Here is a 23,593-nt window from a genome sequence, read left to right as displayed (position 1 = left end):
CTCGGAGGTAAGCTGCATGGGCTGTGTCTGGAAGGAGGAAAACTGATCTAAGCTGCCGTGTGGGCGTTTCCCTGAGCAACGGGGCCGCGACCCCCGCTGGCGCCCCTGACTACCCTGGGTCAGGGCTGACCGCTGGCTGCTGTCTGCCTTCCCGCAGGAAGCCTGCCTCCAGGGAAACTTGATCGCCATCTGCCTGGAGCAGCTCAACGACCCCCACCCCCTGCTGCGCCAGTGGGTGGCCATCTGCCTGGGCCGCATCTGGCAGAACTTTGACTCGGCCAGGTGGTGTGGCGTGAGGGACAGCGCGCACGAGAAGCTCTGCAGCCTCCTCTTGGACCCCATCCCTGAGGTGAGCCCGCCGCCGGCGTGTTGGGGCCAGCTGAGGCCACCTGTTGGCAGGGGGGAAGGGGGGGGCGACCTGGGGATGCCGAGAGACTATGCCTCCCCGCGGCCAGGCCCCCGCGTCCCTCACTCCCTGACGGCTCTCTCGGTGCCTGTTGGTGCTCTGCCGCCTCCCCGTGCCCTGCTGCCCCATCGGAACAGGTGACCCCATGCAGGGGCACAACCCCACCACCCGCTGCGGCCTGACCACTGTCTGGCCCGTCCTGCAGGTGCGCTGCGCGGCCGTCTTCGCCCTTGGCACATTCGTGGGCAACTCTGCAGAGAGGACTGACCACTCGACCACCATCGACCACAACGTGGCCATGATGCTGGCCCAGCTGATCAACGACGGAAGTCCCGTGGTCCGCAAGGTGCGTGGCCCCCAGGTCGCAGGCGGCAGCAGAGCGCCTCGCGGCAGGTCTCCCGTGGCGCCTGGGGTCTGACCGGTGACCCTGACCGCCGCCGCGAGCCCTCGTCTCGCACTGGCGCGCACCTTGACAGAGCAGACCTTTAAGTGTGTGTTTAATGCTCTACAAAATGCGTTTCTTCACCAGATACTCGTGTGTTTGCTTCATTTAAAGGCATTTAACAGGGCTGCGTCTCCGGCAGCTTGTAGACTAGGCCCCTTCCCGCCCGGGAGCAGCACACACAGCCCCGGAGACTCAAAAAGAGCGGTAGACGCGCACAGCGCGCCGGCAAGGTTTGTGTGGCGTCCTCCCCTCCCCGCCCCCGTGTTCGTCCGCGGCTGAGCGGAGCGCTCTTCAAGTTCAGAACGCGTCCTCGCCTGTGCAGATGTGGAAATACCACGGATTCCCGGCTAACACCTCACACCTCTGTCCGAGGTTGGCCCGGCCTCAGCTAGGCGCCCCCCACCCCAGGCAGCAGCGCCACGGGGACCCGCGCGGTTCGCTTGGAAGGCTGCCTGTGCCGCCGAGGTGGTTCTCCCGTGGGTGGCTCGTGTTCACGCGGCGCTGCGCACAGGCCGGCCCGAGACCCCCGCAGGGGGTGAGGGAGGCTGCGTGTGGCCTGGGGCCGTTGGTCCCTTGGGACCCCCCTGGTTCTCCCGGGAGGGACGAAGTCTGGGCAAGTTCCCGTCGGCCAGACTCGACGCACGGGAGAACTCAGTCTCCCTCGCGCTCCCTTCATGGGGGGAGCCGTTGCTCATGTGCCCGACGGCCCACACCCCAGCAGGACTGCGACACAAGACCCCGGGGCCGAGCCTGTTCCACTGGCCCGCGCGTTCTTGCGGGCGGCTCCTCTCCTGCAGGCCCACCAGCAAAGTGCCTCTACTCGGAGCCACTGGTCGAACCAGCACATAGCAGTTTCTGTAATTGTCCATTAAAATCCCTTTTAAAGAAGGAAAATTTGTTTCCTTCTTTCCAGAAAATCTTAAAAATAACAAAGAACGTTAATAAAAATGGCAAGACTCCCTCTCGGTTTCCAATGTTGGGACAGTGGCCACCAAAGTCACAGGGACGTCTAAGTGCCTTCGTGCAGCCCCTGGCATCCCAGTCCTGGCTGGTCGCCACCCGCTGGCCCAGGTGTAGCCAGGCCTCTCCTGAGGGCTGCCCCATCTGGAGGCAGAGGACGGCTCTCCTTCCCACGTGCTCCTCTGTGCCGGGCTCAGCATGCGAGCTCTTAGCGTCCCATGCCCTGGAGCGCAGAGTAGATGACCAGCCTGCCTTCAGGGGGCAGACGCAGAGGCCAGCGGTGGTGCTGGAGCGTCCACAGACATGCAGGACTCAGCGGTGGGTGCAGAGCTCTCGGGAACAGGTCAGAGTGGCACCTACCCTGCTTCGCCGGGGACGTGGGGTCACGAAGTCTTCCACAGATGGGAGCTCGTCTCTGAGCAGCCAGGAGCCGGGGAGGTGAGGGACAGGGAGGGTGGGTGGGGCAGGCAGAGTATGTGCAAAGGTCCTGAGGTGCAAAGTCCCACAGTGGACCCGGGCTACCTGCCCTTCGCGTGGCTGTGGCAGCGAGCAGCAGGAGGGGCAGTGCGGGGGGGAAGGAGGGGCAGTGGCTCGTCGCCGCCGGCCCCCGTGCATGGGGGGCGCGCCTGCCAAAGTACTTCATTCTTCCAGCAAAGGCTTGAGTGCCGTGCTCCAGGTCCTTGGGGAGGCCTTGGGACCCTGCCCTGCTTTCAGCAAGTTTGTGCTCTAACGGGGGACAGACAGCCCCCAGCAAGCCTATTACATAAGCCAACGAAGCCATGTTTGCTATGGGAACGTGGGGGCTTTGGGGACAGAAGGCAACACTTGGTGCCGTCTGAGCAGGGTGGGCAGGCGACGCTTAGCGGGGGAAGTGGCGCCAGCTCAGAGAGAGGCCCTTCCCTGGCTGCAGAACCCCAACGCCGCTGGCACTGGGTTTTCCCCTTGTCCAGAGCCATGTGGCAGGACTGGCATGGCGTGTGGCACTCCGAGGGAGCTCGGGCCCAGCCTGCTGGTCTGGGAGACCACGCGTGGGGCCCCGGTTAGGGTTGTGGGCTGCAACCTGCAGCTCGGGCCCTGGTCACGTGGGCAGCTAGCCGCTGCTGTATCCGGCTCGCGGCACAAGAGAAGCAGGGATGGAGGGGCTTCTGTCAAGTCACATGTGCTTGGTGTGGACGAGATGACCAGTTTGTCAGAGCGTGTTGCCTCCCCGCCGAGGCACTGCGGGTGCCTCTGGCCGTGCTGGGTAAAATCGGCATCAGCACAGCTACCCCAGCCTCCCAGGTGTCCCCTGGCAGGAACCTGTCTCTGAAGGACAAAGTGCCGCCTGCCCGGTCCACTGGCACCCCCACCTCCTCTGAAGGGCTGGGCGGGGGGTACCAGCCTGTCCCCGTCCAGCCCCACATCCGCGTCTACCTCCTTCACCAGCACATCTGAGCCTAAGCGAGACTGGCGAGACACATCAGCACCCCATGACCTGGGTCCCTGGGGGAGATGAGCGGGGGACGCTGCCCGGGCCACAGCACCCACAGCCAGTGGGAAGCTGGGAGGGCGCACCTGTGGGAGCGGACGCGTTGCCCCGACATGGCTCCATCTCGCCGCAGTTCCTCCGTGACCGCGGGCCACCAGGTGTCAGCCAGTCGTGTGCTGCTGGAACCGCAGCGGGGACAGCCCTCGGGGGAGGAAGCAAGCAGGCGGCAGCCAGCACACAGAGGCCGCAGGGATGACCCTGGGGAGATGTGTGGCCCGACCTTCCAGGCAACCACATGAGCATTCACTCCCGCGGGGCAGTGCAGGTGCCCAGGAATGCGGTCCGAGTCCTGGGACGCTCCGTAAAGCGGACGCGTGCTGGAGATTAGAAGGTATTTGGAGGGAGAGGTTCTGTCCATGTGGTGCGCACTCATCAGGCACCTGCGTGCTGGGCCCTGGGTCGCCAGGCTGCCTGATGACCCAGCGGGGAGCTGAACCTCTGTCCTCTCCCAAGAGCTTGCACTTGGCGGTGGGGCACGCTGGAGACTGAACAGACCCGTGTGTGACGTGGAGGGGAGCGACCCCCTCCGAGGGAGGTGAACCGGACGGAGGCAGAGTGTGTCTGGGGGGGGCCTGGATGAACTCGGGGCACTCAGGGAGGTGTCTGAGTGAAGGCCTGAAGGAAACATGGGGTGCGCTGGGGAGGCCTTTCCAGGCCGAGGGGACAGCAGGGGTGGGGTGGTGGCCCCTTCAAGAGTCCATGCAAGATCGAGGATGGTGGGCATGAGGGGTCGGGGCGGCCGGCACCCAGGTGGGCAAGGCCTTGTTTTGTTCTGCGCGTGAGCGGAAGGCAGGGGGTTGGGAAGATTGTGGGACTGACCCTGCCGTATGACGCTGAGACGCGCTGCCAGCTGGGGGGCTGGGCCACATGTCTCGGGGGGCTGGGCCACATGTCTCGGGTGGCTGGGCCATGTGTCTCGGGGTGCCGGGGGACTGGGCCACCTGTCTCGGGGTGCCGGGGGGCTGGGCCACGTGTCTCGGGGGTGCCGGGGGGGCTGGGCCACGTGTCTCGGGTGCCGGGGGGGCTGGGCCACGTGTCTCGGGGGTGCCGGGGGGGCTGGGCCACGTGTCTCGGGTGCCGGGGGGGCTGGGCCACGTGTCTCGGGGGTGCCGGGGGGGCTGGGCCACGTGTCTCGGGGTGCCGGGGGGCTGGGCCATGTGTCTTGGGATGCCGGGTGGGGGGCTTGACCATGTATCTCAGGGGTGCTAGGGGGGCTGGGCCACGTTTCTCAGGGGTGCCGGGCCACGTGTCTCGGGGGTGCCAGGTACCCATGTTGAACCTCTTCCAGAAGAGGCCTCCAGAAGCCTGTGTGTCCTTGCCAGAACTAACCCCGCATCCACGTTTTGTGGTCAGACGCGTGCCAAGAGCCCGTCACCAGCTGTGGCTACCTGTAGTGGCCGCCACCCCAGCAGGACGTGCTTGGCCCAGAGCCACCGGGCGTGGGCAGTGAGCTCGGTGTTTGACCTTTGATGGCGTTCCCTGCACCAGAGTGTCCAGGACCCGGGTGCGAGTTCATGGTCCAGGACCCGGCACGGGTTTTCCTTGCCTCGCATCAGGGTGACGGGAAGAGTCGGTGCTCTTGGAAGACAATACAGGCGGCTGGTTTGCTGGGAGCGACCCGCTGGCAGCCCCACCAAGCATGTGCTCCAGGCTGCAGGGGGCATGGGCAGGCATGCAGGGGCCGCAGAAGAGTGCCAGACGGGGTGTCCGCAGTAGGCATGAGCGGACACGGGGGTTCGCGCAGTCAGACTCTGGCAGATTGAGCTGGAAGGTCGGGGACGCAGGGGTGGGGTTTGGGAGCCGTGTGGTGCACAGACGCGAGAGGAGGAGGTGAGGGGCCCGTGCAGGGTTAAGGCGAGAGAGACCCACGCAGGAGAGGAGGGGGCAGCCGCCAAGAGGGTTCCAGGCACCAGGCAGAGCCGAGCACCTGCACAGAACGGCCCCCGGCGTGGGGCTGCAGGGGTTTGCGTGCAAACCAGGGGCCCCAGCTCGTCATGCAACAGACCTGCTGCGTTCCTCTCCTCGGGCAGTCAGGCCCGAGGGTCATGGAGAACTTTCTTGCCTTTTAGGGACTGGAAACTAATTTATCTTTCCAAGTTTTACATTTGATGAAAGGAGCTTGCCCTGGCTTGTCGGCCGTGTTCCGCTTTAATGCACCCGGAGTTCAGACGGCTCACCAGCGGCAGAGCTCAATCAACACGCACCTCAGCCCAGGTCTCAGATCGATCCGCCCCTCCCCCTGGACACCCCCGCGTGCCTCCCTGGAAGGGCCTGTCCCTGCTGCCAACACTGAGTGCAGAGCTTGTCTTAACCTTTCTTTTTCCTACAGTGACCCGAGCACTCGGCGTGAACTTTCAGCCTCATTGTGTTTCCTCAATCCTCTCCAGCTGCCGTAAGTGTTATTGTCCTTGTCCTTCTCGGCAGGAGCTGGTGGTGGCCCTGAGTCATCTTGTCGTTCAGTACGAAAGCAATTTCTGCACGGTGGCCTTGCAGTTCATGGAGGAGGAGAAGAACTACCCCCTGCCTTCTCCGGCGACCGCAGGTACGGTGCTGTGGCACAGGGAGCCAGCCGGGGCCCCGGGGCAGGACCACAGCTGCCTTCCCTTGCACCCGGGCCTGAGCTCACTGCCCGCTCCAAGTGGCCCCTGGGACTCCTGTCCAGCCAGGCACTGAGCAGAATAGAAGGGGGCCGCCCGGACCCTCTGACTCTTTTCCTTCGTTTTCATCGTCTTTGGGAACCACACCCCCGGAGATGTTGAAGGAGAGCGGAACGCGTGCCGCGGGCGCTCTCAGAAGCACACGCAGCTCTTCCTGCCGTGAGCTGTTGTCGGCTTCCTGTTCATGAGTCCCGCGAGCCAGCAGCTTTCCTCTTGCTTGTCCTTTTTGCGGGATTTCCGTTTCTCCGTGTTGGGCTGCCCCTCCCCCAGAACGCAGCCTTCTCTGCAGGAAGGAGGGCTTGTAATCAATAACACAAGCCTTACTGCTTTTAGAACATCAGGGAAGGGAAATGAAAATGAACTTGCTTAGCGGAAACAGCTGGCGTGCCGGAGGAGGGCGCCGGGCGTCAGAGGGGAGGGCCTGCGGCACTCACCCCGCAGCCAAGCTGCAGAGTGCCTGGCACTGCCCTCGGGGCGGCCCCCGTCGCCAGGCCTGCTCTGAAAGGTCTGTGATAACGGCGTCTCCGCACAGCAGCCAGCGTGGGCTCTATCTGCTCGCACACCTCCCCTCTCCGCCCGGCGTGCCCGTGTCCGGCTTTGTCCGGCCGGCTGAGCGGTGGGCCTGCTGGTGCCATTCACGCTGGCCCGGGGGGAGTTCCCATCACCTGCTGTGGTGGCCTCCCCGCTAACAGGGTGTGCTGCCCCCAGAGCCCACCATTAACTCTTTCTTTTCTCTCCCAGAGGGTGGGAGTCTGACCCCAGTGCGGGACAGCCCGTGCACCCCCAGACTCCGCTCCGTGAGTTCCTATGGAAACATTCGAGCCGTCACCACCGCCAGGAGCTTGAACAAATCTTTGCAGAACCTGAGCTTGACAGAGGAATGTGAGACGCTGGGAATTGGGTCCTTGGGTTGGGACAGTCGTGGGTCGGATTCTGCAGAACTTTAGGGACACGCGGGCCCTGCCCCTTTCTCTGCCCTGAGGGCATGTCCCGGTATCCCACCGGCTGGCCCCAAGGTCTCACCTTGGCGCAGGCACCGCTGCAAGGAGAGGTGGGGGGTGGGGGAGGCACATGTCTGATCCAGGCACCTGTGCTGACGGCCCCCACCATGCTGTCTGGCCAGCCGGCAGCTCGGTGGCGTTCTCCCCCGGAAACCTCAGCACAAGCAGCAGCGCCAGCAGCACTCTGGGCAGCCCCGAGAGCGAGGAGTACATCCTGTCCTTCGAGACCATCGACAAGATGCGCCGCGTCAGTTCCTACTCCGCGCTCAACTCCCTCATCGGTGAGTGCCGCGGCCGGGCCCCCCTTCCCCCCTCGCTGGCGCCCGGGGCTCACGGGGCACGCGGGACTCAGGACAGCCCTGGTGGGAGCGCAGGCGTCGGCTGGGGCGCGGGGGCTGCAGGCAGCTGCGAGTGTCCATCGCTTTCACTCAGATGGGATCTACAGGCCGTTCTGGGCGTGTGGGGGGAGGCTTCCAGAAGCTTCCGTCTGCCACAGCCCAGTGGCTGGCTATGCAGTGACTCTGCCCCAGGAGACACCCTGTCTGTCGGGCCCAGGGCAGAGCAGCGGCCACCACACCTGAGGGCAGGGAAACACTCCACATGTAAGAACGCAGGGGCGCTCATGGGCCATTCTCCGTGTGTGTTTCGTTCCTGACTTAAGGAATCACACATGGAGCCGAATCCCCAGAGCTTGGCCACGGTGTCCGCGCTCTTTCACTGTCCGGTGACCCCCAAGCACGGTGCCCCTTAGGGCTTCATGGAAACCTGTCCTGCGGCTCGCATCCCGCGGGGCGGCTCCTTCCCGCTGCTCTCTCTGCGCCAAGTGCCGTTCGTCTGCTCCCCCAGGCCCCCTCGTCTTTCAGGGTTGACTTGCCCGTCCTGTCGGCAGAGGGCTGACCGGAGCCCTCAGCTAACCCCCACGGGATTGTTCTGGCCATCTCTTCCTAGGTTAGCTTCGGCGCCTTACGTGGTTCTAAGACGCCCATTTCAGCCGAATGTTCTGGCTCCGGGGCGCTGTGCCAAGTGCTCTCCAGACCTTGTCCCCTGCGTCCCCCGTACTCCTGTTGCTGTTTGCCTACTTCTCCTTGTTTGCAACTAATCCCACTAGACAATGGTTTGTTTCCCAGTGTCTCCCAGTCCCAACTTCTGCTTTGTCCGTTGCCTCATTAGATCTCTACGTTTTGTTCCAAGAGCTTCGTTTCGTTACTCCCTTCCCTTTTCATTTCTGGGGCTGAGAATGCAAAAAGCTCACGCCCTGGGGCTTTCTTCTACGTTCTGACACCGGCATTCACATCTGTGGTTTCCCGGTCGGCCCCTCGTCCGTCCTTGTGTCGCTGCTAAGTCGTCGGCTCGTTTCCGTGGCGAGCCCCAAGCCCTAGTGCCGACACTGTCCACACCACGTGGCGATGGCAGTATTTCTGACTTTTGGCCCCAAGCGGGAGGGGTCAGGGCTGCTGTCCCCGTGTGAGCCACACCAGTCTGCCACCCTGCTGGAACGGGGCTCAGGACGTCTACTGTAGTCCCTGCAGGTCGGGTCCATGTGGCGTCCCCTCGGGGCCTGGACGGGCGGTGGGTTTCAGATGTGGCCACCATGCCCCCCAGGGTGGCAGGAACCAGAAAGGGATCGTTGCTCACCGAACACACCGACCCATGACCAAGAACTTGGCTCAAAAATACCGACTTGAATTGCCCATCTAAACTGAGAAATGACATCGCAGATTCGTGGGTTTGGTTGTTTGCTAAAATATCTCAGGTGCCCAGAAGGCATAGGGCTGGCCCTTGGCCTGAACGCAGTTCTGCTGACTCACCAGTAAAACGCATTCTGAGTGTCCGGTGCAGGGTGTTTGTTTTGAACTAGAACATGTTCTTTTAACAGAATTAACACTGTGTATGGTGGCTAAGTTCCCAGGCTGGCCCCACAGGAGGCTTGAAACCCAGGTCGGTGCGACCCTGAATTAGTATTTCTGTGTTTGTATCTACAACGAGGAAGCGCGAAGTCCCTGGGCAAACTCGGGGACACGCTGTGGCTCCGACCCCCCAGCAGGCGAGCTCGGCCGCAGCACCACTCCCTCCCCACCCGCCCCTCCCCCAGAGTCAGGGCGACCCCCGCCCCACCCTCGCTGGAGCCGGGTTGGCAGACAGTCTCTGCAGGCGGCCAGAGAACGTGGGTTTTCAGTCTCGCAGGCGGCCTGCAAACAAGTGAACCTGGCCGTGTTCCAATCAGCCTTCACTTACGGACTTAAACGTAAATTTCCTGAAATAGTCACAAGTCATGAAACATTATTTTCCTTTTAACTTTTTTCCCCAACTACTTTAAAAAGCATAAAAACCATTCTTCCTTTGCAAGCCATCCGAGAACAAGCAGCCGGGCCGTGGCTCGCACGCATGCAGGACGCGCCCTTCCTGCCCCTGCAGGGTCCGGCAACGTCCCCTGCTGCTCCTTCTCAGGACAGGGAGGCCAGCGGCGCTCCAAGTACGGCCAGCATGTGGGTGTCCGGGCCACCCCACCGTGGGAGAGGTCAGCGCAGAAACACCTCTGACTTTGAAGCCAGTCACCACACCGGGCAGCTCCACCCCTGCCCCACCTCCGCTGCAGGGGCACGGTGGACCCAGGGCCCCGGCCCGGAGCCAGGTGTTGTCCGTGACTCCCCTCTGTCCCTCGGTCCTGCATCCTGGCCTCGCCCCCCAGGCCAGCATCCCCGGCGCTGGCTCCCACGGGCTTCTCCTGACCGGCCTCCCTGTCACCTTCATCGGGGCCTCGTCCTGACTGTGTCCTGCCACGTGACATGTGTCCCCATGCCTTGTGGCCCTGCCATCCAGTACCGCCTGTGTCCGTGGCTGTGAGCCCGCTCCGCGGCCCCCTGCCCATACACACACTGGCCACCAGGAGAAGAAACTGTCGAAACGGTCACAGAACTCGCAGACAGTGTCTGTCACGTGTCAGATGGAACCAATGTGAGAAAGAGTCAAGCCACATGTCATCAAGGGACCTCGGAGAGCTTTCGTCGGAAGGTTCCTGTTGTCTGCGGCACATCCCTATCTTCGGGGCCTTTGACCGCGTGCACTGGCGGAGGCGACAGCAGGTTTGGGCCGCGTCACAGGGCAGGTGCAGGGTCCTGCCTGGGACGCGGCGCTGCTCTCTTGATGAGGGGACAGCCTCCTGTCCTGGGTGCTGGCGGGGAAGCGCTTCTCGGCGGCTGTAAGGACAGAGAATGTCATTGGAGGCCACATCAGGGCTGGAGAGTACGGCAGCACAGGGAAGAGGCCGGGACCGTCCTCTCCAGGCTGCACCGCGGGGCCCCTCCCGCCTCTACCCTGCCTGCTGTCTTCCTCCAGGGAGCCGGCGGCCCCTGCCTCCGCACTCACAAGTTCTGACTCTCCGAGAAAGCCGAGCGTTGTCTGTGTGTCGGTCAGAATTCTGAGCCGGGCCAGAGCTGATGGAGCCACTTCGAGCACGTCCCCTGAGCCAGTGCTCCCGTCCACGCATGCCTACGACGTGGCCCGTCCACCACATGCCTATGACATGGCCCCACTGAGTCCCGTGGCTCACAGCTCTCGCCTGCTCGAAGACAAGTGTTTCCTTCATTTCAGCCAGAGGACGACGATCTCTCTAGGCTCTCACTGGATGTTGCAGAAGAGGTTTTCACACCCCCAAAACCACGGCAACCTAGGGACGTCCATTCTTCCCACCTTCTCCGGAAACGCCAGCCCCTCCAGGTCCCCTCGCGGCCCCTTCCCTGCTCTGTTGCCGCAGGCACTCCCGGTGGTCTCGCCTGCTGTGCTGCGTGCCCAGGAATGAATTCGGGCCCGGGCTTCCCTTGACCCCACCTGGACCCCCGCGGCGCTTAAAGCCTGCCAGCCTGATGTCGTGGAGCCGTGCCGGTGCCCGGTCTCCGCAGCCCCTCGCCTCTGGAACCCCATACACCTAACTCCCCAGCCGTCTGGCCTGACCCCCACGTGGGCCCCGTTGGTCCTCCCCGTCTCTGGGTCCCCCACTCCAGGACCGTCTCAGCACGCTGCATGCCAGGGCCCCCCTGAGATCCTGCCCACGCGTCTACTGGCTGCCAGGCTTGTCCGATGGCAGCCTTGCGCAGAACCGCCATGAACACTGCACTTGCCGTCAGCTCCCGACTCAAGGCCTTGCGCCTGCAAACAGCCACACCTTCATCATCGCCGCCCTCAGCCCGTGCCGCCGCCGCTGCCCTCTGCCCTCGGGCTGGACGGTGGCCCCTGAGCGAGTCACGGACGGCCTCTGTGACTCACCGCATGGCCTCTCCAAACCAGCAGCGCGCCTGGTCCTCCCTGCTGGGGACATTCTGCATTCCTGCAGGGGTAGGGTGAGGGGGTCCCTGACCTCCCATGACCGGAACTCCTCATCTTTATCACTCGGTGTTGGTGAAGCTGCTGCTTCCTGCTCCGCGTGCTGTAGGCCGCCCTGTGTGCCCCTCCCGCCCTAAGCCTCACCCCCTCGGCGTGCCCAGAGGTGGGAGTGGGAGGGGTGCGGAGAGACAGCCCCTGACATTAGGAGTCCCGTGATGCACCCCACCCGCCCCGCCCCGTCAGTCACCCTGCTCCACGCACTGGGTCCTGGGGGCAGGGACAGTCACTCTGCTTCTTCGCGGGAGCAGCCTGCAAGGGTGAGGGGGTCATTTCTGTTCTGGGGACTCAGGAGCGGACCATGGCGGCCGTGAGTGCCTCACCGCAAAAGCACTAGCTAGCCGGAGTCAGAGACCTGGCCAAGGGGGGACAATCACGCCTTCACCAAGTTTTGTGATGGTTGATACCACCCGGAGTGTCCTTCCCCGTAACAAAGCCCGGCCGGAGGTGGGCAGGGAAGGGGAGGGCCGGGATTCGCGCTTCGCCGGCCTGGAGCCTGTCCGCAGCCCCAGCTGTGCGCCCAGAGCTGGGCCCAAGTTCCTGCTCAGAACCGGGGGGTCATGGGCGGGCACTGCCCGTACCACTGGAGGAAGAGGCCTGGCCAACAGAGCTGACTTCCCACTGGGGCCCCTGGGGATCCTGCTCGTCCTGAGGCCACTTGTCCCTGTTGCATCGTGACTGGCCAAAAAGGAGCATCTCCTCCCTCGCCCTCCTCGTCTCCCCGCGACCTTGAGACGTCCTAGCAGGAGGCCTTCACGAGCCCCCAGCAGCCCTGGGGGCCCCACAGCCACGAGCTCCAAGCACGAAAAGCAGAGGGGCGGGGGAGTGTGCGGCCCCATCCATCAGGAGCAGGGGAGCGGTCGTCTCCAGAGGAGCCACACAATCCCGGGGGAGGCTTTCCAGCCCATTGGTTTGATGTCTCGCAGCCGGCGGGGAGCGGCGGTGGAGGGAGGTCAGCCTCGTTTCCCGACGCCACATCCGTTACGTTTTATGGCCACAGCTCTTGATTAAAGGCCATTATTACGTGTGTCTCACAGGGGCCCTGAGGACCATGGCGGACGGGATTATGCACACAGGGTGACTGCCCAGTCTAGGCGGAGCTCGGCCTTGGGGTCTCAGACCAGAACTGCTCACACCTCCCGCGGGCAGAGGGAGGAAGGCCCTGAAGGGGTCCGTCACGAGGGGCAGCCCAGCAACAGGGACGGCCAAGGGCAGTGTCCTCAGGCCTCGGGCACCAGTTGCTGGACGGGCACAGGCTCCCGCATCAGCGTTGGGAGACCCGGAGCGAGAGGCAAGCTCCCGCTTCTCTGTTCTCCACGCAGCTCGGCCAGCCCGGGGGACTTCGAAGTCCAGAGCTGGCCACAGAGCTCCGAGCAAATTTTCTTACATCTTATGCTGTTTGGAAAGCGGTGGCCGTTGCTCTGAAAAATAAATGAAAAGCCATTAGTTACGATCTTTTATTACTTTCGGTCTAGACGTGGAAATAGGTTCTCTGCGCTCACGAGGAAGGAGTTGATGAGTGGCAGAGACAGGCGTCCTGTCGGAGCATTTAGCAGCCCAGAAGGCTCCCCTCGGGCACCCCACGCCTCCTCTCCCAGGCTCCAGCCTCTGCCGGCTCCTTTGTAACCTGGTGTCGGGTGGGCAGCAGCTTTAAGAGCAGGACGGCGAGGCCAGGAGTGCGGCGGCTGGACCGGGGGACGGTGACATGCACAGACCACTTCTCTGCGCCAGTTTCCTGTTTTCGCCAGCAAATACTTACACCGTTCGTTGTGGCCAAGACCCTGGCAAAAATTAGAGCCTTTTCCTTCTCTGTTGAATCACAGCTATTAAATCAAGGCCGAAATCTTCTGCAAGGAAGGCCACAACCGTGATAAAAAATCAACGTTCTGCAATGTGACAGGTGGGAACAGCCACCATGTCCCCTGCTTCCTTGGTGCAGGGCGTGCCTCCCCTTTGCTGGTGCTGGTCTTGTGCCGCCACAGCCCCGTGCGCCGTCCTCGCGCTCACGCCAGAGGCACCGCTGAGCCAGGGTCCACCAGGTCGGGTGTCCACTCTTCCACAGGCACGCGCGCAACAAGGCTCCTTAGCACCACGTCCCCGTCCTCCCTCTCCCTGGGGGTTGTGACAGTGTGGTGGGGTCTGTCATCTAGAGCACACCCCTGTGCTGCTCTCTCTCCCGTGGTGGCCACACTTAAGGGGAGCTGAGCCCAAAATGTATGGAGGGGTAGACTGCACACAGTGGCCGTGGTGAGTCTGAGAAGGCTGCCCAAGAACCTCCGGGTCAGTGGTGGTGATGAGGCCCCCCACGGGGATGGTTCTCCTTCCCCTTCCGAGCGCGCTGACCCCGCGAAAGTGACTGCCCAGTCCCTGCAGGCCGTGATCCTGCAGCCCTCGCGCAGGTGACGTGGGGGCCACGTCTTCGCGGACATGGTGCCTCTGTGGTGTGGGGGCGCAGTTCCTGCTGGCGGGCGCTCCTCCACGACACGAAAGTGGACTTTAGGAAATGCTCCCAGAGTCTCTGGGCTGATGTTACCAAACAGCTTCTTCAGACTTTGGTCGTAGATCCGGATGGTTGTCCTACAGCTGTGGGGTCAGGGTCAAAGGTGTTCGCCTGTGCCTGTCTCTGAATAAAACATTCTGGGAGACGGGACGCATTGCCGCGTGGGTCACGCACCCTGACACAAGCTTACCCCCAAGCGAGGGTGCGCTCAGCTGACACCTCCCCAGCTGAAGTCCAGATTCATGCGGAGCCCTGGTCCCTCGAGGGCCCCCTGTCTCCCCACCCCCCCCGGCCCATGAGGCCCATGTGAGCCGCCATCTGCACACATGCCGGCGCTGGAGCAGAACGCTGACGGCGGCACCCGACGTCTCGCCGCCTCCCCTCCTGGCTGCGCAGCCGTGCCTTTCTGCATGGTCACCCTGAGGCCACCTCGAGAGAGACAGGCTGCTCCCGCCCCACCCTGCAGCAGCAGGTGTGCAGCTGTGCGGGCACGACCTGCCCTTCGTCCAGTCTGCCTCTGATTGGAGCGCTCCGGTGCGACCTGCTCCGCGTGCAGGGCCATGTCCATCGGAGATGCTCCGTGGTCCACCAGCACTCATGATGCTTGAGGTCCTTCACCAGCGCAAGAGGGGCTGTGCTCGGACTGGCCAGAGGCTGACCTGCGGTCTCGGCGGATCCAAATAATGCTCGTTGCATCGCTTTCTGTGGCCAAACATGCAGTTGTCGATGAACGGTCCAGCTTCCCCTGATAAAAAGGATGCCGTTCCACGCTGCTGTCTCCTGCTCGTTACGCCATCTGTGGGAGCAGGACCCTGCCTGTGTCTGGCCCCCAGGCTCCCCCCAGCAGTGCGCAAGGGTACGGCATCCACACTGCGCTGCCCAGTCCCAGCCGTGGCTCACATGGCCTCTCCCAGGGCTGCCGTTCTCCTTCCTTGCCTGCACTGAGCCCATTCCACGGCCCCCCCTTCCCAGAGGCCTGCACCCAGCCCCACCTGCTCTGTCCCCTGGGTCTCTGAGCTGCCCCCCCACCCTGTTCTGACTTCACCCCCAGGTCATGGTCGCGCTGCTTCGCCAGACACCGCATGCATTCCCGTCACCTCCGTGACAGTCCATTGGCTCTGCTCACTTTCCTGCAAGAAGGTCTTTGCAGGAGAGCAGTCCTGCTTCCCCCCAAAGCCCCCCGCATGCCGCTTCCATAAAGCCATCCTGGCTCCTTGCCTCCTGGCCCCATTCCTGACAGAAGGAGTCACTTTTCCCAGAGCCACCACAATGGCCATGCTATAGACGCAGTGTCAGCCCGAACCTCAGACAGGGGCATTTGGATCCTTCATCCTTTGGACACTGGGCCTCATTGTCCCTCTGTGACACCCAGGATAGTGCCAGCGGCTGAGATCGTGAGAGTTAAATAGGGCTGAGTGGACCTCCGGGTAAGGCCCTCAGTGACATTTGTTCCTTCATGTCTGGGATGCTCCCCATCCACGCTTACATCCTATCTCATCTGCCGTGGTGTCCGGCTTTGCAGACGGGACATTGTGTAGCCTGGTGGGGACCTGGAGGGCTTGGGTCACGTCACGCATACCCTTTGAGATTTCCTGGGAACTCAGGATAGTACTACGTGTGGTCACAGCCCAGAGCACACCCTGAGTGCAAGAAAGGTGTACACAGGACTCCTGTCTAACACTCGTGGCTCCTGGGAGCTTGGGAATAAAATCGAGTGGTCTTCCGAAGCGAGATGGCACTGTCCAGTCAGCCAGGGCTTCAAGGAAGGTGAGCCTTTCTAACTCACTTTTTCTTCTGGAAAGAGCCAGTCTCAGAAGATGAAGTCATCAATCCTGTTTACCAGCTGGGATCCCTGAATTTCTGGGCCCCTGACCAGAAAACAAAAGCCTCCCCTAGCCCCAGCTCTTTAAAGTGTCCATCCCCAGCAGCAGCCAGGCCAAGTATCATGGGCAGCTACCTATTACTGAAACACTCTGTTTCTCTTTCCTAGGTGTTTCCTTCAACAGTGTTTACACTCAGATTTGGAGAGTCTTACTGCATCTGGCTGCAGATCCCTATCCAGATGTTTCCGACTTGGCCATGAAGGTGCTCAACAGCATCGCCTACAAGGTACGTGTGATGGCGTTCCCGGTGAAGCCCACGAATCTGCGTTTCGGTGATGGATATGCACACGGGGAGCACCGGGCACCATCAGGTCTACACTGTGGTTTAGAGACATCCAACAAGCACTTCACAGCGTACCCCGGCCTCTGTTTATGAGTAGCTTCAGTTGGGGCGCCATCCTGTGGTATTGGTATTAGTTAAGGGCTGCCGTTAGCCTCGTGATCCTCTCGGGGTCTGTGTGGTCTGTAGTGATGCCTCCTTCATTCCCAGTACCCGTGATTTGTGGCTCCTCCCACTCACAACTGTTCTGGCTGAAGGAAACCTTGAAGAACAAGCTTTTGGTTTCGTTACTACTTCTTTGTTGCTTTTTACGTCCAATTTTATCAATAGCTCAATTTGTCTTCATTACCCCCTTCCTTTTGTTTAGTCTGAGTGTAACTTGCTCTTCTGATTCCAGTCTCTTCAGATGGAAGCTGTGGTCATTACCTTTGCCTGAAACTGTGTGACACACAGAGCCGCCTCGAGACCTTCTTTTCTCTCTGAGGCCTAGAACGGCCTCCTGGCCATGGTCAGCACAGCCGTGACCCGCGTGTTAATCAGAGGCTCCGGTCAGCCTCCCCCAACCCTTGGTTATCCTGGTCATGATGAAACCATATTCAGTTTATACAACTTTATTTTTCAGTGGCTTTTATGTAGTTAACCTTACTAAAAATCAACCTGAATTATTTAAAAATAAGATTTGAGTGCCTAATTTTAAAATTTAACGACTATAAATTCATCGCAGTAGACCTGATGTCAGGATGTCAAATACATTCCTCTTAGGAATCTCTCTCTAGTACGTGCAGCCTAGAAACCACATCTCCATGTCTTTTTGGATTATGTGTCAAGTGTGGAGCCGTAAGCCAGAGACTCCCCTCACTCCACTTCATGGTAATTAAATGCTGTGTGTATAATCGCTCCTGCCAGGCAAAGCCACGCCAGCCAATTATAGCAACCGGAAACATAGCCTTTCATACGTTCAGAATGGTACTCACAAATAGATACTTGAAAGGGGCAGGTGGCTTTCTGCCTGCTGTGCTGATCTAGACGGACACACATGTCCCAGTGCATGCAGCTGGCACGCCCGAGGGCATGCCCAGGTGGAGGGACAGAGATCAGGGTGGGCCTCCTCCAGAGTCCATGCTTCCCAGAGCCTTGCTCAGGGCCGGCACAGCCTGTGTGTGCGAGCGTCTTGGTGTACGTCCGTGGGTGTGTCTGCGTGTATTCACTTTTAAGAGCAAGCATGGCTACTGAAGGATTTGGAAGCATAAACATGAAGGAAACATTTTCCTGTCCTCAATTTAATTACAGAAAATGTCTTACGTTCTACTCTAGTAACCAACGAGGAGATTACATTTTGGTTTACAGAGAAATGGACCTATTTTTGATATTCAACTCTGAAGGCAGATTTTTGTTCATCATAGTCAAACCGCCTTATTACTCTGGAATACCCCGTAGGATTCTGTATTCAAATATAGAAATTGCTTCCAGCTTGGGAACCCACACAGCTCAAGAGCTGTGGCCTAATTTTGAGTATTTATATCCCCTTTCCACACAGGCTTGGGGTTTACATTTTGCCTGTAGTTTTTTTTTTTATTATGGAAAATTTCAAACCATGTGCAAGTACAAAGGAGAGCAAGATGACCCCCGGGAACCGTGTTGGCCCCAGCCACCTCCCCCGCGCCGCTCCCACCACCTGTAGTTTGGGGAAAACTCCGAGAAGGAAGTCTCGAGCTGCCGGCATTCAGATGTCAGGGTCACACATAACAATGATCACTACTTTTAATATTTATGGGAAAATGGATCAGCACATAAACTCACCTAAAAATTGTCCGCTCGCGTCTCCACACCCGAGGAACGAGAGTGCGATTGCTGGGCCTGCTGTGGGATGCGCGCAGCCGGGTGTGACGGAGGTCAGAGGTCAGCGTGCGCGGTTCGAGGCTGAATGCCTTTCTTAGAGACTGAAGGCCTGAGCGACAAGAAACACGGAGAAGGTTGGGGTCGTCCCCAGAACAGCACCTTGTAAAGTACCACGGAAACTGCGACTGAAACCCCACTCACCGTCATAGCGTCAGCTTCTTACATTTCTCTTAGAAGCGTGTCATGGTGCAGGGACTTCCTCTTCCTCCAAGTTAGTGGCCTCAGCCAGCACCTGGGGAGCCCACTGTGCTCGTCCCAAATCTGATTTCACCCAGTGAGTTTGCACGTGGCCTCACGGCCAGCAACACGCAAGGCACCTGTCACAGGCACCTCTCCGTCCATCTTCCCGTGGGATCTGTGGTACATGGGTAAACATCCTGACTTCTTTCCACATGAGTCAAACAGCCTTCGGCTCCTGGAGGTGGAAGCTCCGGTCGGCCTCTCCCCCTAGAATGATCCCTTTGCTGCATGAAGGCCGCCCGTGACCCAGCTCCTCCCTGGAAGGCCCTCAGCTGCCCCCAGCCCCACCATTCAGAGGTACAGTGCTGTCTGCGCCTGTCCTGGGCCGCCGCCCCATGTGCCCCCTGGCCTCCCTGGCCCCACTGTTTCCTGCTGCCTCCACCAGGAGGAGGGACCCCGAGAACTGTCAGGCCAGTGCTGGTCCTGGGAGCTGCAGGCCGCAGCAGTGCCCGCAAACCTACCGTGCCGAGAGGCATCTGCGCACATAATTTGTACCTTCTCGTGCACCTGTCCGTCCCCGCCTCCCTGCAGACCCAGGGGTGATGGCGTCTTCACTCAACTAGCATAGCTTACGGAAGTAGGGCTGTCCCTGAGAGTCACTGGCCGGTGGCCCTGCCAGGCCGGGTGTGGGAGTAGCCCCAGGAGAGAGCTGGTTCCCTCAGGGACTCAGACCCAGTGACCCTGGGGTGGCCGCTGGGAATGTGTTTTACAGAGATGCTGCCCGGGGCCTTCTATGTGTCCTGCACATGGACTCATGGCCACCAGGTACTGGGTGGCCCCTCCAGGCCCATGGGGCCCGCTCTCGCTCCATCAGCCTGTAGCCTGTCACTTCACTTCCCCCAGCTCGCCCGCGGAGTGGGGCCTGTTGGAGGTCCTGCGGGATAGTAAACGCGGTAGTCCTATGAGCCAGAGCGTGTCTCCTTCTTCTCTGTCTTCCTTACTCTGTGCACATGCAGCTGGTCCTGGAAAGGGGCCGCTGAGACTCTCTGGCCTCGACCTTGCGGGCTTCTCTTGCTGGGGGCCGTGGACTGAGGCTTTCCGATGCCCGTCGGTGACCGTGGGCCAGTGTCCTGCTGGTCACCATCGCTGGTGCCCAGAGCACTCCCTAGAGTCAGCCTTTCAGATGGAGACTTACGTTCTTTCTTTATTTTTTTTAAGATTTTATTCATTTATTTGACAGACAGAGATCACAAGCAGGCAGAGAGGCAGGCAGAGAGAGGGGGAAAGCAGGCTCCCCACTGAGCAGAGAGCCTGATGCGGGGCTCAATCCCAGGACCCTGAGATCATGACCTGAGCCAAAGTCAGAGGCTTAACCCACTGAGCCACCCAGGTGCCCCAACTTACATTCTTTATCTAGGAGCTGTAGCTTTATAGAAAAAGTACTTATTGGGTAAATAGATTTGGCTTTTATAGGTATCTTGTCAGTGAGCAAGCAGCCAGCGGGCTGTGCCTCATACAGCCCCAGATTCCCTCCGGATAACCCTCGTAAGAAACACCTTCTCCCACACGAGCCCAGGTCCTGGCTAGGAAGTCCACTGCACAGTCCTGCAGGTGCTGCACTCCCCCAGGAAAGAGCAGCCGGAAGCCCGAACCTGACTCTGTCCGGCCGCCGGGAAGTCTGCTGTCCAAGGTCCTCTACGCGGCTTCCGGGCATCTTTCTCCACGCTGGGTTAGACTCTGTGTGCCCTTGTGAGGTGACGCGTTCCAGTGGAAGAAACAGAGAGTAAGGGGACCTGGAGACGAGCCTGCCGCAGCCCCAGGCCCCTGCTCCAGACACCCCGATCGCTGCACAGGGCAGAGAGCAGAGACGGGCTCATGTATCTGCATGTGCCGCCACGTGTGTCCCTGTGAATGTTTCGGTGTTGGCCCCGGGCCCAGAGAACACATCTGACCTGAGAATTCGCTTGTATCAAAGTCACGGTTGCGGCCCTGCAAGAGCTTGACCTATAGCCATGACCACCCCTCCCTGCGGCCTTGCTCGTCGGGACTCCGCCTGTCAGGGAGGGCACACACGCCCCTCCGGTGGCTTCAGGACCGCATCCTGGAGCAGAGAGTAACCGGCCTTCACCGCGAGAAGGATGTGCAAAGGTCACTGTCAGCGGGGCGGACGGGTCACAGCGGCCAGCCCTGCTCAGAGCCTGAAAGTGCGGTTGTCCTCCTGCTGCCCTTCCCTGGCCGTGTGCGGTCTGTGTGAAGCGACGGCTGGGACCAGCGCAGGAAGGAGCCACTCCAGAAGCCACTGTGGCTCCCCAGCTCGCCACCCTGCCTCACTCCATGCCCTGTGTCCCCAGAGCAGGTCTGCACACAGGCGGGTCCCCTTGCGCTCATCCTGCAGGCCTATCAAGGCTGAGTCAAAGTGTATCAGCAGATCAGAGCCTAAAAAAAGCTTCCTTGAAGCCTGACGCTCTGTGACCGCTACTGTGAAGGCTCTGAGCAGGCCCACCGCTCAGGATTTCTAACACGGACACAGAAGGAGAGCCAGGTGGCTGTGGGCGTGGACGGTGTGGACGGTGTGGACATGGGGCTGTGGACACCCTGTCTGGGATGCCCTGGCAGAGGGACCAGGACCAGTTAGTCCGCGGGGCCTCCTGAGGGGCGGCAGGCTGGCAGCAGGCCCAGGAGAGGCAGGTGGGAAGGTCTCGGGGGTGCAGGGAAGGTGGGGGGCTCTGCTCAGGTCTGCATCTCAGCACAGAGGCTTTCTGTCCCCCTGCCGCTGCTGGAACTCCGGGGAGGCACATGGGAGTTGACAGTTTCTTGGGTTCTTCACCCTCCTTTGGTTCCTTGGGGATTGCTTGGCTCCGGGTTTTGGGGGGAAGGGAGCTAGCCAGGTAATTTAAGTAGAAGCAAAAGCAAGTTCACAGTGTAACTTGTAATTCAAAAAAGCTTTTTTCATGATTTTTAAAGGTTGATTATGGTTCCGTTTTCTTACTATTCCTTCTTCTGAGTGGTGGATTATCAGGGCGACACTGGTGTCCTGTAAATGAAGAGTCCTACAGTTGTTTTGTTTTCTGCCGTTTTTCTGTCTGCTGGCTGAACGTAGGAAGTACAGCATCCCAACTGCTGTGGGGAGGGGCCCTGAGTAGGGTGGCCCTACATCATCACCCACAAAGGTCGAGGTTCTGCTTGGCCTGGTGGTGGCGGCCAACTTTGTGACCCCGTCTGGCACTGACTGCACTCGGAAAGCCCAGATGGCTGCCTCAGCCAACCTGTCCCGAGTGTCACCTGGGTGGCCACGGCCGCCCTTAGAGCCCTCTCCACTGGGGTTTCCGGAGCCAGCAGGGCCCCCTGCCCAGCGAGCCCTGCACGCCCAGCAGAGCATCCGCGAAAGGATACCGTCAGGCAAGCGGTCGGCACCCTTGTTCGCTGCGCTTCCTGGTCACGTGTTCCTCCAGCAGACGTCTGGTTTCCCGATCCACGCAAACCTGAACGACCTCCCGGAGCGCTGGTCTCAGGCTGGCTCAGATCCTTCTCTGCAGGGAGATGTCGCATGCTGCGCATGTCATGGAGGTTTCCAGAGTCTGCTACCTCGTCTCTGTCCACGATGTGCTATGTCCGGGGACACGGTGTGATCCCCTGCAGGGGAAGGTGGAAAGCAAACCCTGGGGTACAGAGCAAACCCTGGGGTACAGTGTTCTCAGCCATCCTGGGGCGGGGTCCTGGCGCCCTGACTCGCCATTGACCCTGGCGTGGTCTCGTGGCTGCAGCTCCAGGAGGGCCAGCCCTCGGGCCTCCTGGTTCTAGAAGAGCGGGCAAGCACAGTTTCACCTGCAGGGCCCTCCTGCCGCGAGCACCACCTCCCCGGCCAAGAGGCCCCTTCTCCAGTCACGAGGCCGTGACCCCGCAGCCGCCCACAGCCTCGGAGGCGGCCAGCAGCTGACCGTCTGCGCCACTTGTCCCTTTGCTCTTGCAGGCCACGGCGAACGCCCGGCCGCAGCGGGTCCTGACCACGTCCTCACTCACCCAGTCGGCCCCCGCCAGCCCCACCAACAAGGGCATCCACATCCACCAGGCGGGGTAAGTGGCCTGTGTCCCTCACGTGGGCCCCTGGCTAGAAGCCCTCACTGCCTTCCTCTGACCTGAGCCTGACGTCTGCCGCCTCGCAGAAGTTCAGAAGCGAGGGTCTCCACCTGGCCGGTCGGCCCCCCACAAGCACAGTGTCCAGAGGCAGGAAGCCATGAGCAGACGTGGGCTGCTGCACCTGCCTGGGCCCCGGCTGGTTTGCTTAGGGGGTGCAGCTTGCCTGGGGCTCCCCCAGCTTTCTGGAGAGGGGACTCCCGAGAACCTGCAGGCAGGGCCTGGAAGGGTCATTGGCAGCTGGGGTCTGGAGGCATGGGGACGTGCCGGGCGAGTGAGGACATGTCGGGCTCCTGATGCGGGTCTGTTGGCGCGACTAGGTGGGCAGCGTGCGGACAAGGCGTTCCTCGTCTGGGTAAACGCAGCGTGTCCTCTTCCCCAACGGCAGGGGCTCCCCGCCGACGTCCAGCGCCAGCAGCTCCAGCCTGACCAACGACGTGGCCAAGCAGCCAGTTGGCCGAGACCTGCCCGCGGGCCGCCCTGGTGGCCCAGGCACTGCGGGGGTGCAGTACACGCCCCACTCCCAGCAGTTCCCCCGCACGCGGAAGATGTTCGACAAGGGCCCAGACCAGGTACCCTCAGACCGTCCCCTGGCGCTCCTCGGGAGTGTGGGGGCCACACACCACACCCCTCGCTGTGAGCCCAGACTCTGGAGCCCAGGGCCGCCGCCCCCTCTGCCGCCAGCGGGAGCGCTCGGTTTGCACCAGCATCGCAGCTGTCATGGGGTCCTTTCTCCTGTGGCCTTTGGTAGTGGGCTCCCCATGCCGGCACCCCCCACGCAGCCGGAGCGCTCCCGGAACTCATCTGCTTTCTCCCTTTGTGGATGGGTAGCCTTGTCCATGGGCCGGGGCAGCCGCCCCACAGAAGTGGCTGTTCTGAGCGGGGCACTGGTTTCTCCGTAAGCGTTTGTTGTGCCACGTAGGGGGCCGCGGCCTCTGCCTCTCAGCTGGGATTTCAGAGACCTCGGGAGCAGGAGGAGTTGGTGTCCCCATGTGCCTAGGTGCCGTGAGCACAGGAGCTGGGCCTTGGCTCTCATCCAGACGGTCTGCCACTTACCAACAAGGACGTACCGAGGGAGTCGGGCTGCTGTGGACGCCACGTCAGCCGTGGGTCGCAGCTCCTGTGACCCACAGTTTTAACAGGAAACTCCCAGCAGCCTGCAGGGGGACCAGAGCAAAGGCACATGTGCCCCCAGACCCACACCCCCCCTGGAAGGCCTCTGCTGGTCTCTGTGGGGCAGATGTGGCCATGAGCCCCCATCGGAGCTTCCTCCTCCTGGCTGGACCCTGATGCGGGTTAGCCAGCGGGAGCGGCAGGGCTCGGGGGCGTTCACTGTCCTTGGG

The 23,593-nt window shown here is 61.3% G+C and overlaps 1 protein-coding gene across 2 annotated transcripts in view; it reads left to right on the top strand.

Moving 5' to 3' along the window:
* Nucleotides 1-23,593, top strand: part of RPTOR (regulatory associated protein of MTOR complex 1) — a 308,508-nt gene that overhangs the window by 253,288 nt on the left and 31,627 nt on the right. For both annotated transcript variants that reach the window (XM_059148815.1, XM_059148816.1), the window contains 8 exons: nucleotides 158-349; nucleotides 612-752; nucleotides 5,764-5,881; nucleotides 6,738-6,878; nucleotides 7,120-7,278; nucleotides 15,865-15,983; nucleotides 22,087-22,190; nucleotides 22,639-22,822. In XM_059148815.1, coding sequence (XP_059004798.1) covers nucleotides 158-349; nucleotides 612-752; nucleotides 5,764-5,881; nucleotides 6,738-6,878; nucleotides 7,120-7,278; nucleotides 15,865-15,983; nucleotides 22,087-22,190; nucleotides 22,639-22,822 — 1,158 coding nt within the window. The remainder of the gene's footprint in view (nucleotides 1-157; nucleotides 350-611; nucleotides 753-5,763; nucleotides 5,882-6,737; nucleotides 6,879-7,119; nucleotides 7,279-15,864; nucleotides 15,984-22,086; nucleotides 22,191-22,638; nucleotides 22,823-23,593) is intronic.

This window comes from Mustela lutreola, chromosome 15 (genome assembly GCF_030435805.1).
Source record: "Mustela lutreola isolate mMusLut2 chromosome 15, mMusLut2.pri, whole genome shotgun sequence".
NCBI lineage: Eukaryota > Metazoa > Chordata > Mammalia > Carnivora > Mustelidae > Mustela > Mustela lutreola.
This window is presented reverse-complemented; position numbering and strand designations above follow the sequence as displayed.